At 46.6% G+C, this 24,879-nt stretch overlaps 1 protein-coding gene across 3 annotated transcripts in view; it reads left to right on the forward strand.

The window, feature by feature from the left end:
• ldlrap1b (low density lipoprotein receptor adaptor protein 1b) overlaps positions 1 to 24,879 on the forward strand; it is a 35,177-nt gene that overhangs the window by 2,954 nt on the left and 7,344 nt on the right. For all 3 annotated transcript variants that reach the window (XM_076027583.1, XM_076027584.1, XM_076027582.1), the window contains exons 2-6: positions 14,501 to 14,643; positions 15,369 to 15,481; positions 17,939 to 18,053; positions 19,203 to 19,275; positions 23,427 to 23,522. In XM_076027583.1, coding sequence (XP_075883698.1) covers positions 14,501 to 14,643; positions 15,369 to 15,481; positions 17,939 to 18,053; positions 19,203 to 19,275; positions 23,427 to 23,522 — 540 coding nt within the window. The remainder of the gene's footprint in view (positions 1 to 14,500; positions 14,644 to 15,368; positions 15,482 to 17,938; positions 18,054 to 19,202; positions 19,276 to 23,426; positions 23,523 to 24,879) is intronic.

The following is a 24,879-nucleotide window of genomic DNA, read 5'->3' on the forward strand; positions in this document are numbered from 1 at the left end:
AAGTCGTAAACCCCCCTGTGATTTATAAGTTACCCCTGTTATGTCATCAGCATCTGTAAGCTGTTGTTGTTGTTGTGTGCAGTCACATGTGATTGTTTGCGGACGGACTGTGCGCAGAATGGGATTACTTTGATTGTCAAAATTGTTATCTTTCCATCAGTAATTGGCACTGGTTAAAGCAGTAAATTGCAGTACGGCGGCAACACAATACTGTTATTAGGAAGTCCAACCGTGAAGCACTGCAGGCTCATCTTCCCAGTGAGAAATAATTAATGTAATCTCCTTCCGCCATATGTGTAGGCATATGGTCAGTGTGGTAGGTCTTTAGTCAAGTGTCCGTAGGACAACCTGGTTTTAAAAGGAGCTATCGAGGACTTAAACACACAGAGGGAAACCTGTTAGTTCCCGCCATGTGTATTCAAACATCTATCCTAACATCTATTCTAGCTGTGTTATTAAATCTCTATGAGTTGTGCAAACATTGCACTCCTTGCATTCCTTATTTTTATCATTTGATTGTTTTTCCGTTTTTGTTTTTTATTGGTCATTGTAAACCTGGCGACTAGAGATTGTTAACAACAGCGTTCATAACATAGCGGGTTGAGGGTCTACGGACGCCTTCTTCTCTTTTTTTTCAAACTGACACAAGTCCAACCAGTTCTTTATCTGTCTTCATTTACTCCAGCGTGTCTCGCAAGAAAGACTCGTTGTTCCTCACCTGGATTCTCCCCCTTTAGACCTGGAAATGGCTCTTTCAAAACACATATTTTTTTTCAAGGTCACACAACACCGTGAGACACATCGACAAGACCCTCTGCTTTACCACAATCACCTTGCAGACCATACGGATAAACGAGGGGAATTCTTCAATTACGATATTCCTTCACCTCTTCATTTATCTGTTTTACTGTGTGGCATTTAGAAACATATAAACCAACTGTTAGACCTCCAATAAATTATGGTCCAAAATGTCATCGACCTCGTAATGGGACATTCATCTTATTGGAAAATGTAATAAATAATGCAAAGCAGAAAGTTGTAAAAGGTGAAGTAGGTCATGTGCAGGTTTAAAGCTTGTTACTGCAGTTGGCTTTATGTGATTTTCACTGCACCAGGAAAATGGAATAGTATCAGCAAGACCAGAAAACCAGAAAAGAAGTTCTCACCAGTTCTGTCGTAACATTGTTTTGGTGGTGAGGAACAATTCATTACAAAATGTTTGGCTTCTAACCACTTAGCTTGTCGGAACTGAAGGAGGAACTGGAGCCGTGACTCAGTGGAACAGTGCACGCCCAGTTTCTTGATTATGTCACTGAAAATGCCTTAAGTGTCTGTGAAAATGGATTCTACTGACTTCACGCTTGCTGCTGAGGTTTGCTTTTGTTTGTTTACGTTTGTTAGCTGTCAAGAATGGTTGCTATATTTTTCTCTTTGATTACATGTAAAAGAAATATGCATGTAATATATATAAATATAAGTTGACCTCTACATCAATACATCTGAAAAAACACCTCATGAGAGTGTTAAAACCTTTTAGCCATATTTGTGAGGTTTTTTCAAAGTTTAGGTGTTTCTGTGACCAGTTTTTTATTGCTATATTTAGGTTTTGTGCAATTCTAGGGGTCATGGAAATGCAGCTTTTGACTTTGGAAGCAAAAAATGCCTTTTTAAGCTTTTAAATTTAAGAATGTGATGATACACCTTGTCCTCTTAATTAAAGAAAAAGCCCCATGAGGAAAAAATGGCGCCGGAGCGGCTGTGCACGCCGTGCTGTAAGAGTCACTTTCACAACCTTCTGTCTCGTTGAGAGTATATTCTGGCTTCAGCTGTAATTCTGCACTGTAATCCGCTGCTGGCATGACCACTCATTTCTCCTCCCAGTTCCTCGTCTCCCTTTCCTTCTTTGAGTGGATTTAGCCGACGCCGAGTGACGCGTGTCTCAATGTTACGACTTAAAGCAGCGGCGTAAGACTCTTATCTCCTGCAAATCCTTCCCTGCGCCCTGCTAAATTGTTTTTTGGATGCTCCCAAAATTAAACACAGAGAGCCACATGTACATCCCACCCAACTGTGTGGGTCATTGGATGCTACAGGCCTCTAACGGAGACGTTTAGGAACGATCTGAGCCCGTATGCCACGTCTGGTGACATTTAAATGCAAATAAATGACACTTTTGCTATATACCTCTATATGGATGTGTCTGAAAAACCACCTCATGAGAGCGTCAAGACCTTTTGGCCACATTTGAGAGTTTTTTTTTTCGAAGTTTGGGCGTTTCCATTACCGTTTTTTTTGTTGCCATATTCAGGTTTTTGCGCAATTCTAGGGGTAATGGAAACGCAGCTTCTGAGGTCATGTCAGTTCACTGCATGCAATCCGACCCGGAGACACGCTGAGATAGGTTTGTTAAAGATTTACTTTCCGTTTTTTCCGTCTGAACTGAAGAGAGTGGGTCACAAATAACGCTGGTCTCTTTGTACCAGGCAAGGACAAACGGTGACGAGCGCCCCGTGTGTATCAACACCATTTTTTTCCTCCTCCCCTCTGACTGACACTCAGCCTTTCTCCTCTTCACAATGCCCCGTCTCAGCCTTTTCTCCATAATGGCTGCGTCCCTGTTATCGACGCACACTCTGATGTGCTCCCGTGAGCGCCTGAGCGCCGCTGTGTGAACGCTGCAGCGGTTAGTGTGTGTGTGTGGGGGGGATTAGTTGGGATGATGGATTCATTGTTTGAGCAGAAAGTCATTTGCTGAGTCGCGCGTTTTAAATTTGAGGTATTGTCTTTGCGGTAAATGGTACTACATCCTATCGGTTTAACCAAGAAAACATCAGAAAATGAACTGCAGGGGAAGCCAATTTCTATTTGATCTCAGCTAATTGTTCTTGGCGGGCTCTTCAAAGCATAGATTGGTTGCATGCTAAAGTGGGAAGAATAATCTGAACCAAAACAAAAAGAAGTGGTTTGCTTGGGGACCTGTCTTTCGAAACAGTGTTGAAGGCTTTGTTGAAATGTTGTAAATATGATGAAGATATATATATTTTTTGACGGCTGTTTTCCTCTGGTTCTCTGCTTTTTCTGTGGGAGGAACCAATGCTTTTGTGCGGTGTCCTGTGATTCCCGTTGGACAAGACACTCGACAACATTAAATAGTGTCCTGACGAGATGTGCTGTAGAACTTTTATTTTTAGGCACCGACGGAGGTCCTCTAAGGCCTTTCCTCTCAGCGCGCTTTGTCTCTGTGTATCCCTGCAGGCATCTCTCCTCATCTGAGTCGGCACTTTCTAAATTAGACCGATGTGTCCCGATTGCAATCTAATAGAGCTGGAATAGGACTTTCCTGCACATGGCTTCACACGTGATAGAAAGCCATTGTTTCATCAAAGGTCACCTCGGGTCCTCGCAAGCTGAGGAAACATGAGTGATTTATACCTGATGATTGGTGATTGGATGCAGTTGAACTTTTTTTTTGGAGTGTGTATACACTGCCAGTCAAAAGTCTGGACGCACCTTCTCGTGCAAATTTTATTTTGTATCTTGACAACTTTCTACACTGCAGCTGGATACTGAATTCATCAAATACATGAGCAAGTTATATGTAATTATGCAGCAAAGAAAAACACGTTCAATAACTCTTAATTTGCTTTTTATGAAAGGTGACTAATTTGAAGAATTTGAATATAAAACATGGTTGAGTTATTTGACACTTTTATTGTTTCCTACATAATTCCATGTTTCATCATACATAGTTTTGATGCCTTCAGGGGGAAACTGCAATGTCAATAGTCATGAGAATGAAAGAAGACATTAAATTCACAGGGTGTGTCCAAACCTTTGACTGCTAGTGTATGACTGTACATTTTTTGTACGTTATTGTGAAACGCACATTCTCGTCTTGCTTAAGAAGTCGCAAATCCAATTAAACCAAAAAAAAATCAAAAAAAGCGCCACAGTAACCTAGGGTTGATACAGTGAGGTCCTCCCAGCTTCCACCAACTTGTTTGTGTTTTCGACTTCCACTGCGAGCCCTGCTAATTGGAGTCAAATCCCAGTTTCCCTCTTGTTTTTGCGGGAAGTACTCCCTCCCTTCCATCCAAATATAGCACCAGACCTAATATTTTTAACTCAAGATTTACACTAAACTTTTGACATCTGGAGGCTGCCCTGGGGGATTTCTCCCCCCCCCCCCCCCAATACTTATTTTCAGTATTTCCTGCCCCACCGTTTGCTCCAGAGCAAAAGCAGCTCTCGCAACTCCCTCTTTTACCCCGCCGAGGTGAATGTCAGCAGGTGGGCGGGCCGGTGTCCGCACAATCCAGACACAGTGAGTCATTCCCCGGTTGAAATGTGCTCAGAGGAATGCCACTCCGTCTCCCCCAGCCCTCCCCAACCCCTACGCGCCGTCGCCAATACCAGCCAGAGAGCTCCCGATGCTCAGAAGCTCCTTTCAAACCTCAACAAAGGGGAAACTGTTGCTGCAGCAGGCCGGACCTGTGCAACCTGCTGCAGAGCGTCCACTGTTGACCCCCCCCCCCCCCCCCTCCCGAACGTCCTCCACCACCCACCATCTCCATTTGGGTTTCCGTGTTTGACACTCGACGAGCGACATCCCTGCCAGATCCCCCCACCCCCACCACATCCCCCACGTTTACCCAGTTTCGCAACATGACAGACTCTGTTAATATGTTACTACAGTGACACTTCAAAGGGCCTGTCCACACGGGAACGTTTTTTGGTGGAAACGGTGAAATATTTAACCGTTACGGCGGTTCGTCCATATGGCAACGGCGTCTTGGGTCCCCCGAAAAACTGCGTGGGAAATCTGACAACGCCGTTTCGCCGTTGTCACATCGTTGCCGTCTGGACAGTGAACAGCTTTTCCTTGTAGAACGATGGCGTCATCGCACCCTCACGGTCATGTGACCGGAAAAAAACAACGCACGCAACGCGCCAGCAACGGCACCAACAACGATGGCGGAGAGCGGAGTTGTCTTTGTATTGCAGGCGCTTCAAGGTTTGTTGGCAACATTGCTACAAAACCTCATCGCCCTCTGTCACCTACCAGAGCATCGGCGACGCATGCTGCATTACAGATATTCGGTGTTTTTAAACCCACCACGAGCTCCAACTAGAAGAGCAACCAGAAGAAGATTTTGGGTGAGACCCGGAAGAACCAGTAGCTGGTGGGAGAGCTTTGTTCGTGGCGTTGTCGCGGACGATGAATGGAGCGCTAACTTTCGAATGTCGAGAGATTCTCTCGTGGCGCTGAGTGAAGAACTTCGTCCTCATATCGAAGGACGAACCACCAACATGCGCCAGCCAATCGACACGTTCAAGAAGGTTGCCTGTACACTGTACTATTTGAGCGGCGGGGGAAGGCTAAGGAAGACGGCTAACTCCTTCGGACTGTCGCGACAGGCTGTTTCCGTCGCCGTGCGGCAGACATGCAGAGCCATCGCTCTCCACCTCGGTCCAAAATACATTCGGCTGCCATTCACGGAACCAGAGGCAGAGGAGCTTGTTTCTGGATTTCGTCAGGCGCATGGCATGCCACAGTGTTTGGGAGCCGTCGACGGGACCCACATTGAAATCAAACAGCCATCCTCCAACTCTATGGACTACATCAACAGAAAGGGTAGCCACTCCATTTACGTCCAAGCTGTGTGTGACTACAAGTACCGCTTCATGGATGTGGCCGTCAAGTGGCCAGGTAGTACGCACGACGCCCGAGTGTTTGCTAATTCAAAGCTAATGTCATATTTCAAAAACGGACAGATTCCAGCGTTGAGGAAGCAGCTAGTGGAGGATGAGGAGCCTATACCCATATTTCTGTTGGGTGACCCGGCCTACCCATTGCTGCCTTTCTTGATGAAGGAATATTCAAATGGTGGCGCGACACCACAAGAACACCACTTTGGATCAGGTTTGTGTCGGTCCTGCATGGTCATTGAACGTTCTTTTGGTCGGTTAAAGGCCAGATTTGCAGCCCTGAAAAGACCTATGGATATCAATCTGAATGACCTACCTCATGTCATCTATGCATGCTTTGTTCTCCACAACTACTGTGAAGCAAGTAAGGAGAGGTTGGAAGAACAATCTGTGTTGAGCGCCATACAACACGACCAGGAACTACAGCCTCCCACACAAAGCAACAATTTTGTGACTGATGAGGCAGAGGGTAAGAGGATCAGAAAAGTGGTCACAAAGTTTCTGGACCCTTAAACGCACAACTTACTTTGTTGTTGAACATGTGTGGATGAGTGTTTTATGTATGTTTGAACATATGCTGTAAATAAACACAACTACCACCATTTATTTCCTTTTTTTTTTTATTGAAAAATGATTATACATACACAGACACAAAACAAAACAGAACCTACAATTGTTCAAAGTGAATCAAAATTGTCAGTCTGCATTAAAGATCATCTGTACGAGTAGCTGAAAGCATGCAGGGTGCCGTTTGATGTATGTGTATGCATGCATGTGATGCAGGGGTCTGCTGGCTGCTGTGGTGTGTGCAGGTAGGCTGGTGAAGACTGCTTCCCCCATCTTGTCCGTAAGGCTGGGGAGCAGGCGTTGGTGTTTGGGGTGCAGGCACTGGTGTTTGCTGCTGAATTAGCGTCCTCAGCAGGTCAAACCCATCTTTTATAGTATGTGTAATGGTTGCAATGTTACTGTTCACCATTTGCATGCTTTCGGCGAAAATTCTCTGGTCCTCCCGCATGAGCTCCAGCATGCTCTGTTTTATTTGCGGGTCCTCCTGAGCTGCTGCCTCCGCCGGCGCCCTCCTCTTTAGTCTTTCCCCTCTGTAGCCATCGAGCTTTGTTAATTAACAGTTTTTACAATACACAATCACCTCATGGCGCACACGATGCAAATAACATGCGTCTTTCTGACGGTTGTAACCGAATTAACGTGCTCGCCATCTGTAACATAGATAACTCGTAGCATAACAAATAGCTCTCTCAAAACGGACACCGTGGTTAAACCTACCTGAAGCAAATTTCTCCGACGGCGTGCGACCCCAGCGGGAAGACTATCGCTGCTTTGAGCGGAGTCGAGGCAGGCATCTGGCGAGGTAGGCCGACTGGGAGACGAAGGCTCCTTCTTCACGTCTACGGTCTCTATCCCCGATGGGAGGGCAGTGGTTTCTGGCGATCCACCCCAGATTTCTTCGCAAAGTTCAAAGAAAATTAGGACCACACGTCCATGGCCGCTCCGACGGCCGGAGTCCACAGCGTGTCTGTATTTATTCCGGACTCCTTTGAGTTTCGCGGACAGTTGTGTGAGGGAGATGTTTTTAGGGTCGTGAGGGAAATCCTTTCCCACAGCCATGTCTCCAGAGGGATACTGCTGGCGAAAAGCCAACGCAATGTCAGCATATTTGCTGTGGCAGGATTCCCAGTCGACATTCTCCTGGTATTTAGCAGATTTGTAGTCCAGTGTGACTCGTAGTAGTAATTTTACCTCGTCGTCGGTCCACACGAGAGACTCGCCTTTTTTGCCGCTATTCGCCATCTTTGTTTTCTGTGTGGCGGAAATGCCCTCTCTCTAAATCTTGGGTCCGGTGGCTGTGTCAGCGTCTGTTAACAGCGCCACGTTTCGGTGTGGCATACGCATTACATGGTTTTCACCCACCGTTCCGTTTCCATCTGCCAGCGTGTGGACGCAACCTTTTTCGACCCGGGGGGGATGTGGGGGGGGGGGGGGTGAAACAACAAAAAACCTCGATAAAGTTCCCGTGTGGACAGGGCCGACAGTCGTCGCTCTTGGAAGAGCGAAGTCGGCAAAGGAGCATTTTGAAAGAAGATCTGCATAGCAGGGCTAAGAAATCGACCTCTGCTGTTAGATGTCATCCTGAATAATAGAATTAATAGCGGTTTCTCAGGCTTTTCTGTGCCCGCAGCACAGCCTCAAAAGGGCTTGTTTATTATTTACGCACGCCTCCCGCGGCCCTGCCCGCCTCTGCCTGTCATCCTTGTCAAGTCAGACGGCGAGCCAAAAAGAGCGCGTCCCCTCTGATTACCGTCGCCGTCCCTGGCTGTCGTCAAGGAAGAAGATACTGATCGACTTGGACCTTCCCAGCGCAAATGGATTCCTCCTCCGTTTCTCTTTTCGACTTTGCAATCGATATTCGACGACAGCGCAGGATGAAAAAGGCTCTCGTCTTGTTGTTTCAACCAAGTGGCACACAATACAGTGTGGACCACAGCTGATGTAACTCCACGTCCGCTGACACCCACCACATCTTGTTTCGCGAGTGTTTCTCCAGACCCTTTACGTAATCTTGCAACCACAGACCTTGCTTGTTGCATCAAAATGGCTCAACCGCCTCAGTCACTGTTGCTTCATTAAAACTTTATGGGAAATCCCCCGTTTGCATCAAAAGACAAAGTTGAGAAAATTATGGGATTTTAAAAGAGGCAGATTGGACTGCTACTGGAGCACCATTGGATACATTTGTTGGACAAAAAAATGATCGCAGCTGGCCTCGGAATGTGGCAGCCATTTTCAAATCGGATAAAGGAAAATCTTGACAAACTAAATATGTATGATTGGTGGTGGCTGAGCAGCTTGAGTCAACTGGCAAATTAATAATTTATTCATGCTTTGTTACAAACCGTTAAAAGGCCAAAATGTTGACAACAACAACAACAACAACATAAGAAAACAGAACAGTTTAGTTTCAGTGGTTTCAGAAAATACACTGCTGTGAAATGTCTTGATTCCTTAAACTATTAAAAACGTAACCAAAACCTGGATGCAAACACTCTCCACACAGTGCTGCATGCTGAGCCTTCTGATGGGATTTTGTCCAACTCAGTGAGTGTGCTGGGGTACAGTCGGCTCCAGGCCTGACCCTGAGTGCAGGAGGAGCTATTTTTTTTTTTTCAATCTTTGTCTCTGAGCCCAACCCTGGCTGTGAAATGTTGAGACTTGTCTCTCTGGCAGGACCGAATGGAGCAGAAACTGTAAGATTTGCGTATGATTCACAGACGTATCCCATTTCAGTGGGAGGGTTTTTTTTTCTCCACGGCATTGTTATTAGAGAAAAATACTTGTTGAGAAATCTTGTCGTTTAGTGGCAGGATTTTCTGCAATTGCTGAGTCCGACATCGAATCTGGCGTCAGTTGTCATTTTCCTTGCTTGCTGAGATTTCTCCCATAATCCTCCCTGCCTGGACGCCGAGGTCACGTTGAGTTCGACTCGCTGCGGCAAAGTGAGGGCTGATTTGCAAAGATCCAGTCAAACCCGTCAGGATTTCAGTGTCAGTGTGGCGTCGGAGTGTTAACTGCTTGCAGCTGCCACTGGACCGCTAGAGTTACTTTCCAAAACTTGAGTCATGTACAGTATTCTCATGAGTATTTATCATTTTCTGTAGTGTTAAAGCAATACTAAGTAGGTTTTTACGCTCTCATGAGGTGGTCATGTCAAGTGTCATGGAAACACTTTTTTCGCCAATGTAAATCCTGCGGGACAGGACTTTACGAGAATTACGACTTATGCACTTCCCACCATTCAATGGAAACGCCTTCAAATTGCAATTGTACTTTGTTGAAATCTGAGCAATATCGCTTTTATTTTTGTGGAAAACTGTAATGGAGACACAGCTACTGTTGTTTATCAGTTGTAGTGGACACAGCGCACCCTGCTGGCCTGCTGTAGGACTATCTTGCTTCCATTGTTACTGGGTGTTTTTCCGTGGACGCAGTGAGCGTGTGAACCTCCGTCAGCCATCGGGAAATTCAAGATGCCTGAGACAATTTGCGTCCATGTTTGCGGGCTTTTTCCTAAATTCTCACACGCTGTTGGCGGAGCCGCCTTCCACGCCTTGAGAAGCAGCTGGAGATGGAAGACGGGGAAGAAAAGGACGGCAGTGGCTTTGCTTTCTGCTCCGATAACCACAAGACCTGAGAGGGCGGTTAATGCAAAATTACATGATCCATCCAGCGCCAATTAATTAGTTTGACTCAGGGTAGTTTGCTCAATAGAATCCTAAATGGAAACAGGCACTAAAATGAAACGGTTTATTGGCTGTGGCTGCCACTTTTTTTATGACCTATTTGCACTGCAATAATATACATCAGTAAATACTATGATTTTAAAAGTGCATTCGGGTGTCGTGTGTCTTGAGCCTTGGGAATTCGTGTCACTTTGGACCAATATGAAAACTAGATGAGAACAGGGACAAATACATTGCAGAGGCACTAAAAGCTGCCAGTGGTGTCCTTGTTGTTATTATTTCCATGGAAAATCCAGCGACGCGGCACCGTGGGCTTCACGGTCACTCACAGGAAACCAGGCACATTCTTGCCTGTTCCGCTGTCGGCAGACCTCGCCAACAACAGGTGGTTAAACCAAAGGAGCGACCCTGACTCCGAATCGCTTGCCCTCTGTGTTGACAAAAGTGTTGAAGACGGAGACGAAAATCATTGTCCGTGACATGTTTTCTGGCTTCCACCATTTCTCATGTCTGGGAGTCTCATTCCAGGGAGTGTCCTGTAGCAGTTAATCTAATGTTGACAGAGTCTGGGAATTCTCTTTTTTCAAGCCGCCTTTATATGGTTGCCAACCAGAACATGTTTGCCCTTCCTCCCAGGTAACGCGCACGTCGCTGGTTCTGGACGTGAGCCGCGCGACTGCAGAGTGATATTTACGACTTGTTTGTTTCGTCCGGTGCTGAGCAAAGGCAGCTGTTGTTCCTCCTGTAAGGATTTGCAGGCAGGCGCCTTGGCACCAACGAGGGCCGGAACCGACAACGTCACTCTTTGAAGTTCGATTGCTCGAGCGAATCCCTCACGGCCATTCTACCTGTCCGATTCCCCTCCTTCCCTTCTTCTCTCAGCCAACAACCTGCCTCCGCTGCGCGCTACAACCCCCGCCCCCGGCTCACACGCCCGGTGGCAGCATCAGCCGGGCGAGCTCGCTCGCTGACCTGCCAGAGCTCCAGCGGAGCCGATCGGGCCTTTGAAGTTGGCTGTGATCAGCGCTGCAGCTGCAGAGAGCCGCCACAGAGAGGGGGAGAGGGGGAGGGGTTGGTCATGGAAATGCTAATGTGGCCAACATTAAAAAATGGTTTATATTCCCCATACAAGAAGCACTCTCTGTACTGTACGGACGTGCGGTACTCCAAAAATAGCCACAAAGCAATTTCCAGAGCTGTTTTGAATATTTCAGAAACTGTTTGGGCCGTGTTTTGTTTTTTGTTTTTTTCAAATCACCTTTATTGTTTTATACTTACGGAGAATTTCCGGGCGTCCACCCATTCTGCTACCTCTGCGGGCCTGTTGCCGCTTTATTTGTTTGTTTGTGAAGGAAAATCAAATGCACCAAATCGGACTATCAGAGATCCAGTTTAACATGTTTGTGACGCAACCTTGAAAACCGTTCTTTTGAACGTTTATTTCAGACCGTTTTGACCTGATATTCAAATACGTAATTTCCGGTACAAAATGCTAAAAACTAAACATTTCCAACTCAAACATTCAGGAATGTGTCAAAGCTTGTCTGAACATCCTTTGCCAGTAATGGTTGAACAAGTAGGGTGTTGTAACAGTTGTCTGGGTTAAGAAGGACTTATTTATTGATTCTACAAATAAATAGATGAACAAATTATTGGTTTTTCCACTACCTACTTTATTTCTCATAGTTGCTTTCACGGCTTCTGCTAGTCTTGAAAGTGGAAGTGTTCCTTAGAATTTGCATGTGAACCGCTTGCTTCCCCAGTGACTCGCCTCCTCTAAACGCTGCCACCGGCTGCTGTGTTGGCTGTTGCACTTGAGTGGCTCCCATCCAAACCCTTAAATCACTCGGGGAATCTCCGGAGCACATCTTGACACGTTGTTGAAATTCAACAAAACGGGCCTGTCTGCACCGTGTCTACACCGATACCCACAACCCCCCTTTCATTTGTGAGCGCTGAAGCTGTATGGACTCGGCTTCACACGGCGGAGCCCAGACGGTATTAATGAACGTCTCGTGCGCCCGCTGAGGTGAAGCCCTCGTCGCCTCCACTTCCTTTGTGAAAACCGTCTGCGGTGGCCGCCGCGTAATGGACGTCCATCGTGCGCTCGCTAACTTGATTTAGGTTGTGAGTAGGAGCTAATGAATCCTCACCGCAGGTTGTGTTACGGCCGGGGTGGACACTCGTCTGGGCACTAATGTAACTACAGGATCAGCAGACTGTCCCCCACAGCTGTCCTTGACCTTCCACTGTGTTTTCTCTGTCTGACTCGCCCATTATTTAAGTCTGGGTTTAGGGAGGAGCTGCATTTAGGCCGTAATAAACACTCCCCCCATAACTGCTCGCAGATGGCTCTGTTGGTTTGGAGAGGGGAGGAGAAAAAGGAATATTATAGGTTAACCTCTGCCGCCTCTTCCAAGTGGGTTGTGTCCCTTATGTGATAATGGCTTCGAATGTTAAGTGATCACCAAGCATCCGGTTTTGAGCAGTGTCAAGCTTTAACAAGACTTGGATGCTGTTTTTATTCTTAAGAAAGAATCCATGAATATTCAATTTCCCAGGCTAACTTATTTGAATTTATTATTTTGAATTTAATAACAACTCACTAAAAATTCAGAATTTTACGATGAAGGCCAACCAGGGAATATTCAGATTCCGGATGAAGAGCTCTTTTGCAGCTTGACTAATTGAATTATTGATAAAAAACAAAAAACAAAAAACATTTGCTTTCTGTCAATCTGTGTCTGTAGCCTGCGATTAGAACCCCCAGAACTGAGACGGCACAAAATGAATGTGTTTTCTTTTCTCTTTTCAGAGAGTCTGTGCAAAAAAAAAAAAACATAGTTCAGGAAATCAACACTTTGTGATGTCACAAAGGGTACTGATACATTTCCAAAATGAGTGACAGCACCCCTAGCCAGGTGTTTGATTGCCTCATGGCTGCCTTGTTTTCATCCTCTTCCAAATGTATGGACAGTCCAACACAGCATGAATTTCATCATGAAGCTTAAATTGAGTGTTTTTTGAGGGACGTGTTAGGGCTAAACATGCAACTTTCTGGGGATGTTTATAATTTCTTTGCTTTTTTAGATGCAATAATGCGGAGTAGCTTTTCAGGGTGATGAAAAATCGATGGGATATTTGAACGCCACAATTCTTGATAAGTACATACAGACAAAGCGTTGGGCAGAAAATTTTCTTACGTGTCTGCTCGATGTCTTCGGAAAACATTTTTTGGGGTTAACCCCAGCATTTCAGAGCCATCACAGTCTCATGAAAAATGTAGGCTGAGGCCAGTTCCTCTTTGTAGCTGGCAGAAAATCTCCGGTGTCGGTGACCACATGGTTCTATTTGGAGCCAAGCGAAGACTCTGAGAGCCATGGAGCCACTCACCAGAATGTGTTTTTATGATGTTTTCTCATGGACCTTTTCAAAGAGAGACAAATGGACCTGCCTGGCTGGCTACACTTCTCCATCTCGCATCACACAAGTCAATAAACATTTATGAGCGTCACAGAGAAGTTGCCGTGTTTATTATCGAAGCTAATGGCTGAGCACAGATGGAGCGCCTTTTGGTGTTTACTGGAAAGAACTTCAACCTTTAAAATGTTTTCACTTTGGCTGCGCTTCTGAAGCCGATAGATTTTAAATAGCCCCTGCTGACTCTCAACGCTCTCCTGCATCGATTTGGCGCCGTTTGAGACGGGACAGTTCACAGGAGCCGTTCTTCTCTGCCTCGTGCCTCCCTCTGTGGGTGGAGCCCCGCAGCCAGACACCGCAGGCTGTGTTCACACTCATGTAATATTGAGAAGTGGCCTGGAAAAGTGTGCTATTTATCCTTTTGATGGAGGAGGAGGAGAAGGTTTTGATTTCATAGATGCAAGAACTTGAGCAATGCAATTATCCAACAAGTGTTTTAGTTCTTAGTATTCTGGAGAAAATATGAGTTAGTAATTAGTAAGTAAGATTATAAAAGGGTTATAAAAAAAAAAAGGCTCCAGCACATTGGTAATTTCTGGAACATGTATCCAATATCTGGTGTAAAACCCAGAAAAACGTTTTTCAGAGGTCTCATGTTGTATCCATCCTCGGGTATGTATTTTTCATTCCTTCATAACTGATTAATTACCAAAACGATCACACATTTTCTCACAGAGTTAAAGATCCTTCCACACCGGCAGCGAATTTGCACGGAGCGAAAAAGCAGCTCTTATTTTTTCACTCCTGTGTTGAATTTTGCGGAGGCGAAAAGGCGAACGGCTGAACCTCTGACCAATCAAAATGATGTTGGTGTGTCGATGACCTCACATAAACACTTTCCTGTTTTCCTGGAAACTTTGTTTCTCCTTCGGCGTGAAAGAAAGGGCACCAAACATTTATTCACTTTGCGAATTTTATGTTTGCCTTGCGCTAGGTGTACACAGGAAAAATTCGCCGGCAAATAATTTGCATTTTCGCACCGTTTGTCGTCGTGTTGGAAGGGTCTACTGGAATGGGTTACATTTCTTTAAATGTCTTTCCTCCTCATCTTCTAGAGCTCCCGGAGAACTGGACGGACACCAGGGAGACCCTCCTGGAGGGCATGGTGTTCCAGCTCAAATACCTGGGGGTCACCATGGTGGAGCAGCCCAAAGGAGAGGAGCTGTCTGCGGCCGCCGTCAAGAGAATAGTGGCCACGGTAAGGAAGGGACGACGGGCCGCCCATCATATTCAGAGATATTTTCAGCGTCATCACAGACAGTTTTCCGGTTATTTTCTTGTTGTCCCTCGGGTGTAAAAGCGAGTGCTTGGATGCCCACTTTGTCCCTGGTGAGGTGGGTCGGGGGCCCAGGCGTGGGCTGACATTCAGAGGATGCAATTAGTTTGGATACTGTTGCAGAGTTTATTGCTTGGCCGGCTCTATCACCGTGGAAGAGTCTTAATGTTATTGGGCCTGCCAGCGCGCTGGATAATGAAGTTAGTGGCAGCAGAACGGTGAGACACCAAGGAGGCAGCCGAAGCTGCGATCAGGCCTAATCTGATCCGAGAGTGCTGCCCTCCGTGTCTCCACGAGAAGGATGCCAGGAGGTCGCTAACAGGATCGTTTCATACCTGCCCACCAGCTCCAGGTGTTGTCATTTTGGGATCCCTGTTCGTGATTCTGTCTGTCGCACTAATGGGCCCATAGACCACGCGCAGTAGCATCACACAATTGCTCTTTCCTGCCACTGCACTGTTACAATGACATTAACTACCCGTGTAAAAACAAAATGTTCAGTCGATTGCGACTAATTTAATTTTAACGAATTAAATTCTTAATTGACAGTGAATCGATGATTGATTAATAGTTAACATCTCTTAAGTATGACCAAGCCACGGGTTTATTTTTCAAGCCTAACTTTCCAGTTTCTTTCTCCTCTGCAGGCCAAAGCCAGCGGAAAAAAACTGCAGAAAGTCACACTGAAGATCTCCCCCCGAGGAATCATCCTTTACGACAGTGCCTCCAACCAGCTCATAGAAAACATCTCCATATACAGGTGAGCCATCCACCTGCACTCTTTGACTTTTTGACCCTCAACTCTTTTCCAGGACGTTTTTCCTCCGTGAGTCAGCCATCAGGCTTCCCATTTTGAAACGCTTCACTTTTCCCGTCCTCAAAATCTTCACTGAAACGGTGAAGGTAAAGTGGATATTGGCCCCGCCGGTCGCATCCATCACAGAGGGAAGAGGCAGTGACAACCCGGGGGTCTGCTCGCAGAGTGACTCACCACAATGGTTGCACACCTGAACTTGGCGAACACACACACACACACCTACACTTTGTCCCCCCACCCCCACCCCATCACACATTAAATACCTAAAGCCTGCCACAGCATGCGCACTTGAAGCTGTCTGAACTCCGCCGGCCTTGAGCTTATGAGCCAGACTTGAAGGCTTGAAAATCTTTTCTAGAATTTCATATGTATGAGTCCAAGAGAGATGGGGCTCTCCGTCATTTTCCCAGGCTTCAGTAGGCTTGTGTGCTGAATAATTCGCTCCACGAGCTGACAGATTGAGGACAAAATATTAAGTATCGACAGACTATTGAAGACTGGAAAAGTTTTAGGTAAGTTTTAAGTTCCGTAAGAGAGTCTTTGACTCATTTTGTAAAGTTTATCAGCATTTATTGGTCTAACATGGAGTAAAAATACTCTTGTAATTAATTCCTAGTGGCTCTACTGGTCTACTGGTCTATATATCTTAAGTTGTCCTGAATGTAGATCAGCTCAAGGATCATCATTCATATCATCAAGCTCATCATTTTCACCATAATATCTCGCATAAGGCAGTTGTGAGATAAAATGAGTCATCAGAAAGCAGGGGAAACACTTACCTTGGTTTGGTTGGTTGCTGGCTATGAAATTTAATATACTGCTCCTTTAATCTCCTCTTTTGTCTGACCGAAAACTCTTTAGCAAATCCACATATAAGCCAAAAGCGTGCTTTTTGATTTAGTACCAAGTGGTTTATCAATATTGCATAAAATGTACTTAATCTAGGCTCAACCTTTCTCATGTTTTTGCTATACAGCTGCTGTTACAACAGAAGATAGACCAAATAATATAATTTCAGTTTCTTTATTTTTATTGGACCACTATTGTGTACTCGTCAAGCACTTTGAGCACAAGCTTGAGCAACCTCAGCCTGGGTTTCAAGCTAAAAATAGTTAGTTTATTGTGAGATGGTGCGGATTCATGAATGTTTGTTTATATTTTGATGCCAAGAAGTTTTCAAGAAGAATAATTGGCTCTTTGGCTTAAAATAGTGCATTTTATTGCACCATTATGTCCTGACCTGACTGAGTTATGGCTGAGGGGCAGGCTGAGTAAATTAATTACCTCCGTAAGCCGTATATCAGAGCTTCTGGTGGGTCTCGGCGGATGAGTCGAATGAGTCGGTTGTTATTTAGAACCAGCATGAAACTCTCTCATGCAAAATATGCAAAATAAAAACAAACAAAAAAACAAACAAACACCTTAACCTGCAACCAGTAAAACGCCCCACTGATTATGGCTTATGGCCTCCTCCCATTCGGGCAGCACGATGAGGAAGAGGAAGGTAAATAAAGCAATTAATACGCTGGGACATTTTGATCATGCGAAAACATAAAGCAGCTGCTCGCGGGAACTGTGATCACCGCACATCTGCTCAGGGGACAAAAGGGCGTTGAATGAATTGGATTTGCCGGGGCGCCGGAATTTCCCCACAGCTCGTCCCGTTAATCTTGGTTACGTGTCACCGTGCTGCAGATGTGATCTTGTTTTTTTTTGCATATTTAACCATCCAGCCACCATTGGTGGGTAAATACCTAACGCATGGGTGTCCAAATCAGTGCGCCACCATATTGCCAGTCCAGTATTCAGTTCTTATAGCGCATCCATGTGCCAGACTCATGCCAGTGTTTAAAAAAAAAAAAAAAAGTCTTTCCTGCGCACGGTTTGACGGCAGCAGCCACTCCCGTCTCTGCCTCTGCCTTCACGAGCCTCGCAGTCGTCGGGTCGAGACCGTAAAGCTGTAATTTAAAGCTCGGCGTGAGTGAAAGCCGTTAAACATGGGAACGCAGCGGGAGTGCGACGTTATGACTTGTAAAAAAAACAAACATAAAAAAACAAAACAAAAAAAGGGGGCGCAGTCCGGTGTCAGTGGCTCATGTTGTCAGTGTGGTACCTGCGCACAGCAGGGTTTGTGTGTGAGCACGTGCAGAGCGGTGGCACGGCGAGCTGGTGTCAAGAACCCCTGCAAGCTTTCTTCTTTTCTTCTCCTTTCTTTTCTTTTCTTTTCTTTTCTTTTCTTTTTTTTGAAGAGATCCTGGAGTGAAGCATTTGGAATCTGATTGCCGCAGTAGCTTAAGGGCTTAGTGCGGATAAAGTTCCACGGATCCACTTAATCTGCCCATGACTTTATGAAGCGCGTGTCCAACCGTGTGTGCGTGTGTGTGTTGTTTCCCTCCTCAGAATATCGTATTGCACGGCGGACAAGATGCACGACAAGGTGTTTGCCTACATTGTCCAGAGCCAACACAACGAAACTCTGGAGTGTCACGCCTTCCTCTGCACCAAGAAGAAAATGGTGAGAGACGCTGAGAGACTCTTGGTTTATGATTTATTGGCATTATGAGCCACGTAAGAGCAAGCGCACCTCCCTTGTTAAACGTTTGCACACGTCCTCCCGTGCAGTAGTTTGAACCTTTGCACCATTCAGTGGAAACCCCTGCAAATCGCAATTGTACTTTGGCGAAATCTTTAGAAATGTCGCTTTTATTTTGTGAACAACTGTCATGGAAACGAGAGGACAAATCATCAAGTGTCGTTCCAGCTAAAGTTTGAGAAACACTCCCAGCGTTTCTGAAGTTTAGTCAGCAATGAAGCAACATATTCCAGCGGTTGCCTGGCAACTGCTTCCAGCCCAGACTCTGACCAGCGCATAGCCATCCATTTGTTATTAACTAAGCCAGCATGTTGCTTGCTAGTAATGGAGTTTTGAAGTTGCGGATTTATTCATTTTATCAATCCATGGCATTTTATCGCATCATTTAATTCTGTGAGAGACAATTTTATTCTATTAGTGCTTTAGTTTGTTCAAAAATGTTCGCGATAACAACAGATTATCTCGGTCCCCAGCTGCTTAAATGCACTGGTGGTTTCTTCTAGCCCTCTGGCTAGTGGGAACCAATTCGCACACGTGCGGTTGCGTTAGTAGAAACATCCACATTTATTCCTCACTGGGAGCCACACGTCCAAGTATGAGGTCACAGCGAGGACAGCCGTCCCCCTCTGCTTCTCTCTCCGTCCCTGGAGCTTTGCAGAAGGGAGCGGGCCGCTCCTTCCTCTTCCTTCCCCTGGCTCAGTTAGTTCTGACCCAAAGGCCACGTTTCCTCCTGCTTATATAAACACACTTGACACTGAGCCTGCAGGTCTCTCCTCCTCCTCCTCCACCTCCTCTTACTTCTCCTCTTACTCCCCCTCTTTCTCCTCCTTTTTCTCCTCCCCCTACTCCTCCTCCTCCTCTTCTTCTACCACCCCCTCATTCTTCCCCTCCTGCTCCACCTCTTCACCCCCCCTCCTTATCTTCCTCCTCCTCACTTCCTGTTTGTTCCCCTTAAGGTCATGACACACGCACACAAATGTGGTTTATTTTCATGTTATTCTCTTTCTCTGTTTATCCATCTCATTCTTTAACCCCTCCCTCCTCTGCTCTATCTGTCTGTCCATCCCACAGGCCCAGGCGGTGACCCTGACGGTGGCCCAGGCTTTCCGAGTGGCATTTGAATTCTGGCAGGCCGCAAAGGAAGGTACGATCGCGGTGGGACGTTGCGAGTCAGACGTGCGCTGGCATTGTTCTCCGCCGCCGCGGCTTCCTGCTCCTCAAACGGCCGTCCTTCCTCTCATCCCACGCAAAGATGTTAAAAAAGAGACAAAGCAGGAAGTCTCTCTCACGGTTTCCCGTTCTCGGCCTTGGCACACTGGTCGCTGGGTCGTCCGCCCCCGACGCTCGCTATTGATCCTTGAGTGCAGGAATGCCGAGCCGCTCCCACTGGTTAAATAGTCCCCCAGGAGGTTCCAAGAGACGTGGTCTCTTTTTGAGAGGCCAACAAAGTTGTATTCAAAGATTTTCCCGTTTACACAGAGACGCTAGAAACGACTGAACACGATGTAGTACCTATGCCAGGCCTGGTGTGGTGCCGCAAGTTTACTCCCTGAAGGCGGAAGAAGGGAAGAACACCTGCAGCACGCCGTGTTTAAAGAGGCAGTAGCTGGCTAACAACATTAGCACCACAGAGAACGGAAAGAAAGATCACTGATGAAAAGACAGTGCGGATAAACGACAGAGTTGAACTGCTGCTTTGAGTTCCTTTAGAACACAAAGCCTTAAAAGGTCCATGACTGGGAGAAAAAGTTGGCAAATATTTTTTGTCATGTAGGTGTCCTGCTTCAATATCCCAGTCCGCCGAGCCAAAAGAAAATCAGTAAAGGTTTGCATTTCGCTTTCGTTGTGTATATTTTTCACCATTTAGTTCCTCTTTTTATCACGAGCCGCTCGGTCATGGTTAAAGACTCGTCCGGGTATCGACGTGTTGAACTGAGGTCAGAGGTTGCGCTGACTGGTGGGGACATTTTTCCTGCTGAGAACTTGAACACAGATTTTTCTCCCTGAGACACGTTTCCAGAAACACACGGCGTCCCCTCGCCTTTCCTTCTTCTGCCTTCGCACAGATGGCGCAAATTCCGTCGACCTACTAATTTCGGAGCGGCGAGGGCGCACGTCGTGCAATTTGCACCGCGCGTGGCTCCGAGGGCCAACGAGCAGGTCTCGCCACATAATACCAGCTTCACATCTCCACCCAAATCACGTGGGCGTCGCCTCCTCGGGCTCGGGATTCCGTGATTACCTCTTGTTCCTGGCCGTTTTGTCTGGCACCTGCCCTTGTCTCCGCCTCCACCCCCTCCCCCACCACCACCACCCTCTCTCCCTTTCCCTCGTCCTTCCCCCACAAGGCAGCGCTCGCTGGGGTTTTATTATTGGGAAGTAGAAGGAGAAGGGGGATGGGGATGAATGTGGAGGGCAGGAGAGCATGAAAGGCAAAGGGGAAGAGAGAGAGAGGGGCGTCGGCGGTGGGAGTAACGGGAGAATGGAAAATTATTGTGTGTGTGCGTCGGTGGGAACTCAGCCCCCCCCCCCCCCCCGACAGATCCAATGTCGGTGCCATTGATCCCGTCTCGGGCGAAAGGCGTGCTTATTTTCTCGCTCCTTTGGAGATGCGTTGCACCGCATGAGAATTCCAGCAGCAGCCTCGTTTATTTAGCCCACGTCTCCCCCTGCACACCTCGTCCTCGACTTCTCCTCCACCGTTCAGGAATGCTTTCCTCCTTTGTGTGTGTGTGTGTGTGTGTGTGTGTGTGTGTGTGTGTGTGTGTGTGTGTGTGTGTGTGTGTGTGTGTGTGTGTGTGTGTGTGTGTGTGTGTGTGTGTGTGTGTGTGTGTGTGTGTGGGCATTTTGAGGAGCAATTATTTTTCTTCAAGTTCAAGGCCACTCACTCATTTTTAAGTAGGGAAACAAAAATGTGCTGCTTTTATCTTTATCATTATTATTATTATTATTCGTATGCTGTGGCACCAATCACCTCCGTCAATATCCAGACAGACAAAGTAACCCCTTTAATTTGACCTGAGTGCTTTCTACTGTAATGCGGCTCCACTGATGAAGAGAATTCATCTAGTCGGAGAGGGTTGCAGGGGGAAAAAAAAAGTTGTCTTTTTAAATAAAATAATAGCAGTTGTGCTCTCCTGTGGCGGAGGAGAAGGAAGTGAGAGAAGGGAGGGAGGGGAGGAAATTCTTATGAGGCTGTTTCATTAAAGCTTACAAGACCCGGGGGGGACCAGGGCAGGAAGAGCGTGTATCAGCAACACGTCTGCTCGAGCTGTTTCTGTTTCTGACAAGCGCTCGACTGCGCCACCCGCAGAGGTTCTCGGCGGCCCACCGCATGTTCCTGACCCACATTTCGCTACTCACCCCAGTTCCTATTTGTATTCATCAAATATTCACCGCTGATATGTGAGCCGGCTTCAAATCGACATGCGTTTAAGGCTGCTTCCACGTCCCGCGTCAAGAGATCTGCTTGATTGTCAGGTCAGGGTATAAACAACACAGCAATAAAGGCCAAGGGAGATGGGAAAAAAAAGCTGTTGCCCGGGGGGAGATTTTGTCCAACAGCCTCTCACCAAGTAACCTGGACTCATGGGAAACGGCGTGTTTGCAGAGGCAGAGCACGACTGTGGTGACGGCGAAACAAAAGCGGCCGATTGATGTCATGAGATGAGCCACTAACGTGTCGCCTATAGAAGCAAAGAGCGACATCTCATCAACTTGAAACCAACCATCAGTTTCCTGTGTGAATCTGCTGAAGGGTTTTATTTGTGACAGGAAATGTTGCTTAAAGCTACAATCAGCAGACCAAGTTTGTAATATTTTGAGATTTTGAAGAAGAAATTGCGACATCAAGTGGTCCCGTTTTTAGATTGCAGCGTCTTTCACTTTCCCTCCCCCGCCTGAGCTTGCCAGTGAGTTACGGTGGCCTGCGCACACTAACCTGGATACCTCGTCCACCTTCTTCTTTGTTGGTTTATTTGAAGAAGCGGGGAGTCGCCCTAATTATTAAATGCGCTGTCAGGCAGCTGGATTGTCCTCACAGGCTTCCTTAGAAATATGGCGGTGCTAGATGCCAAGACCCTTGTTACTCTATGTACTACATTCTTACATGTACAGAATATGAGAACCGTTCTAAGGGTAGGAAAGCCAAATGGCTTTTATTGTGCTGCAATTATACACTTTTATTAATATATTTATGGCCAGTGTATTAAGCTTTTACCAATATGAAAATCATAAATTAAGCCAAATATTACGCACTGGATCTCTAGAAGTGGATCACACAGCGTCAAGTCCGAAGTCTCTCTTAACCAGGATCCAACTTTGATCAAACTTCAGCGACATTTGAGATAAATAATGTATTGCAATTAGCGTGCGTCCTTTGAGTGCATGTACAGCCTATTTTTATGTTCGACACGACGCAGCGCTGCGCGAGCCAATCGCGTCACAGTGTGGCGCTTTTCAGATGAAGGTCCTTACGTAACGGCTGAGGGTGTGAGGACTGCATGGCAGGGACATCACAGGAGCGCAGCCGTTACATGAAGGGTATTGAGGGAGTCGGAACATCGTATGACGTGTTAGAAAAGTGTTTTCTTTCAGCTTTCTCAAGTCAAGGTTGAGGAGATTCTCTGCTGTGTGTGTGTGTGTGTGTGTGTGTGTGTGTGTGTGTGTGTGTGTGTGTGTGTGTGTGTGTGTGTGTGTGTGTGTGTGTGTGTGTGTGTGTGTGTGTGTGTGTGTGTGTGTAAAACTGTCTTCCCTACTGTTCAGTCCTCAGACGTGATTCTGAGAAAATTTTCCTTCTCTCAGGTGAGAAAGACGCACATAATCTACTTGTTGGAATTAAAGGACCCATATATAACAAAATGCACTTTGCCAATTTTTTCCAACAATGGTGGGCGTCTCCCAATTGTGGATGAAATGAGCGAAGTCCATCCAAAAAGAAAAAATCTATCTTGAGCACACGTTCAGCTCACCAAATCAACCCCTTTGTGATGTCACAAAGTGCGGTGGTACCTCCCACCTGCCCGCGGGCACCACGTTGGTGACCCCTGCCTTAGTGTGTAGAACAGAAGCTACTTTGAAGAGCAGCGGCCCTCCATCCGCTCCAGCCAGCCGCTGGCTCCAGCGCTGCTCATTTGTTTACCCACGTTTCACACTTGGCTGACGAACGCACGAGACGGCCAGGAAGGTGCAGACCTTTTTAGCTTTGGTTCACCAGTTTCCTTTATTTTTCCCACAAACCCTACTCCCACCCCAACCCCACCCCCACCCCCGGCCGTCTGGCCTCTGCTTCCGCAGAGAAAGAGAAACGAGTGAAGTCGGGTTCAGACGGCGAGGGGGCCAGCAGCTCTCAGTCGGACAGCTCGGCCAGCCTGGGCAGCCTTAAAGGAGGAGGTGAGTCACGTCGCCCATCATCATCATCATCATCATTATCATCATCATTGCGTAGCCCCAGGGTCCAATTTCTAGGTTAGTCTTTCTCAGTAAACATGGGATGACATTTTGAGGCGATCATGTGCGATCACAGGCTTGCATGTCCGAGTGACCCCATTGTTTACTGGAACTATAGAGGCAGGGTTCAGCATTGTTACCGTGTAGCAAATCAGGCAACCATAAGGCATTATTAGCTCAGCATAGAGATCACAGTCAGTGCTTTCCTTATTGCCTGTGGCACAGTGGCCATATATGGACTTCCCTGGTTTTCTTGCGCACGCCCTGTGTGTGGGCATCTTGAGAAGCAGTTATTTTTCTTCAAGTTCAAGGCCACTCACTTCTTTTCAAGTAGGGAATAAAAATGTGCTGTTTAATCGTTATCATTCTTATCATTCTTATTATTTTTAGTATGCTGTGGCACCAGTCACCCCTGCTCGATGTCAGTATCCAGGCAGACGGAGTAACCCCTTTAATTTGACCTGAGTGCTTTCTACTGTAATTCAGCTCCACTGATGAGGAGAATTAAAAAAAATATATATTTTTTTTAAATAAAATAGTAGCAGTTGTGCTGCCCATGTGGTGGAGGAAAGGGAAGTGAGAGACGGGAGGGAGAGGAGGAAATTCCCCTGGTTTTAAAGGTCACAGGGTCAAAGGGTTTTCATTTGTCATAACTTGCAACAGTACAACAAATAAAATGGTGTGCCCCCGTTGCAAGCAGCGCGTCATTCAAGTCACTCGGTAGGATAGAAACAAGTACATATAAAACATCTTAAGCCAGTAAATAATCTGCGAGCTCCGGCTGTGCCGCCATATTCTTGTACATGCCTTTTTTTCATACAAACCTGCAAAAGGAGCCACTTTTTTCCCAGGCAAAACCTCTGAAAACATCTGCTTTGTGCAGAGCTCCCCCCCCCCCCTCTGCCAGGCCAAGTGGCTCCGAGCCAGAGGGGAAATCTCTCGCTAAATCGGATCTGAGAATAAACCGTCCTCTGGCCCTGAAAGTGTGCCGTCCTGGCCGGCCGGCCGGCCGGCGCAGGTTTCTGAACGAACGAAAGGAGTCCGTAAAGTAGGACTTGGAAGCAAATCCTGGCGATGGGAGAGGTTTGGCATGTGTTTTTTTTTTTTTAGCGCCCAGATTATCTCTCTGGGACATCTGATCGGATATCTGGCTGTGGTGAGATGACAGCCTCCATCCAGTAAATTGATCTGAAAAGGAGCCTTAGTGCAAAGTCCCCCCTACAGTCTTTGCATCAGGCGTTTCGGCGCTGATCAACCCATAGTGTTGTAGTCAAGACCGCAACAACTGCGACAAAGACAG

This window comes from Nelusetta ayraudi, unplaced genomic scaffold (genome assembly GCF_046127955.1).
Source record: "Nelusetta ayraudi isolate G7.1 ecotype Tasmania unplaced genomic scaffold, CSIRO-AGI_Nayr_v1 ptg000021l, whole genome shotgun sequence".
In the NCBI taxonomy this organism is placed as follows: domain Eukaryota; kingdom Metazoa; phylum Chordata; class Actinopteri; order Tetraodontiformes; family Monacanthidae; genus Nelusetta; species Nelusetta ayraudi.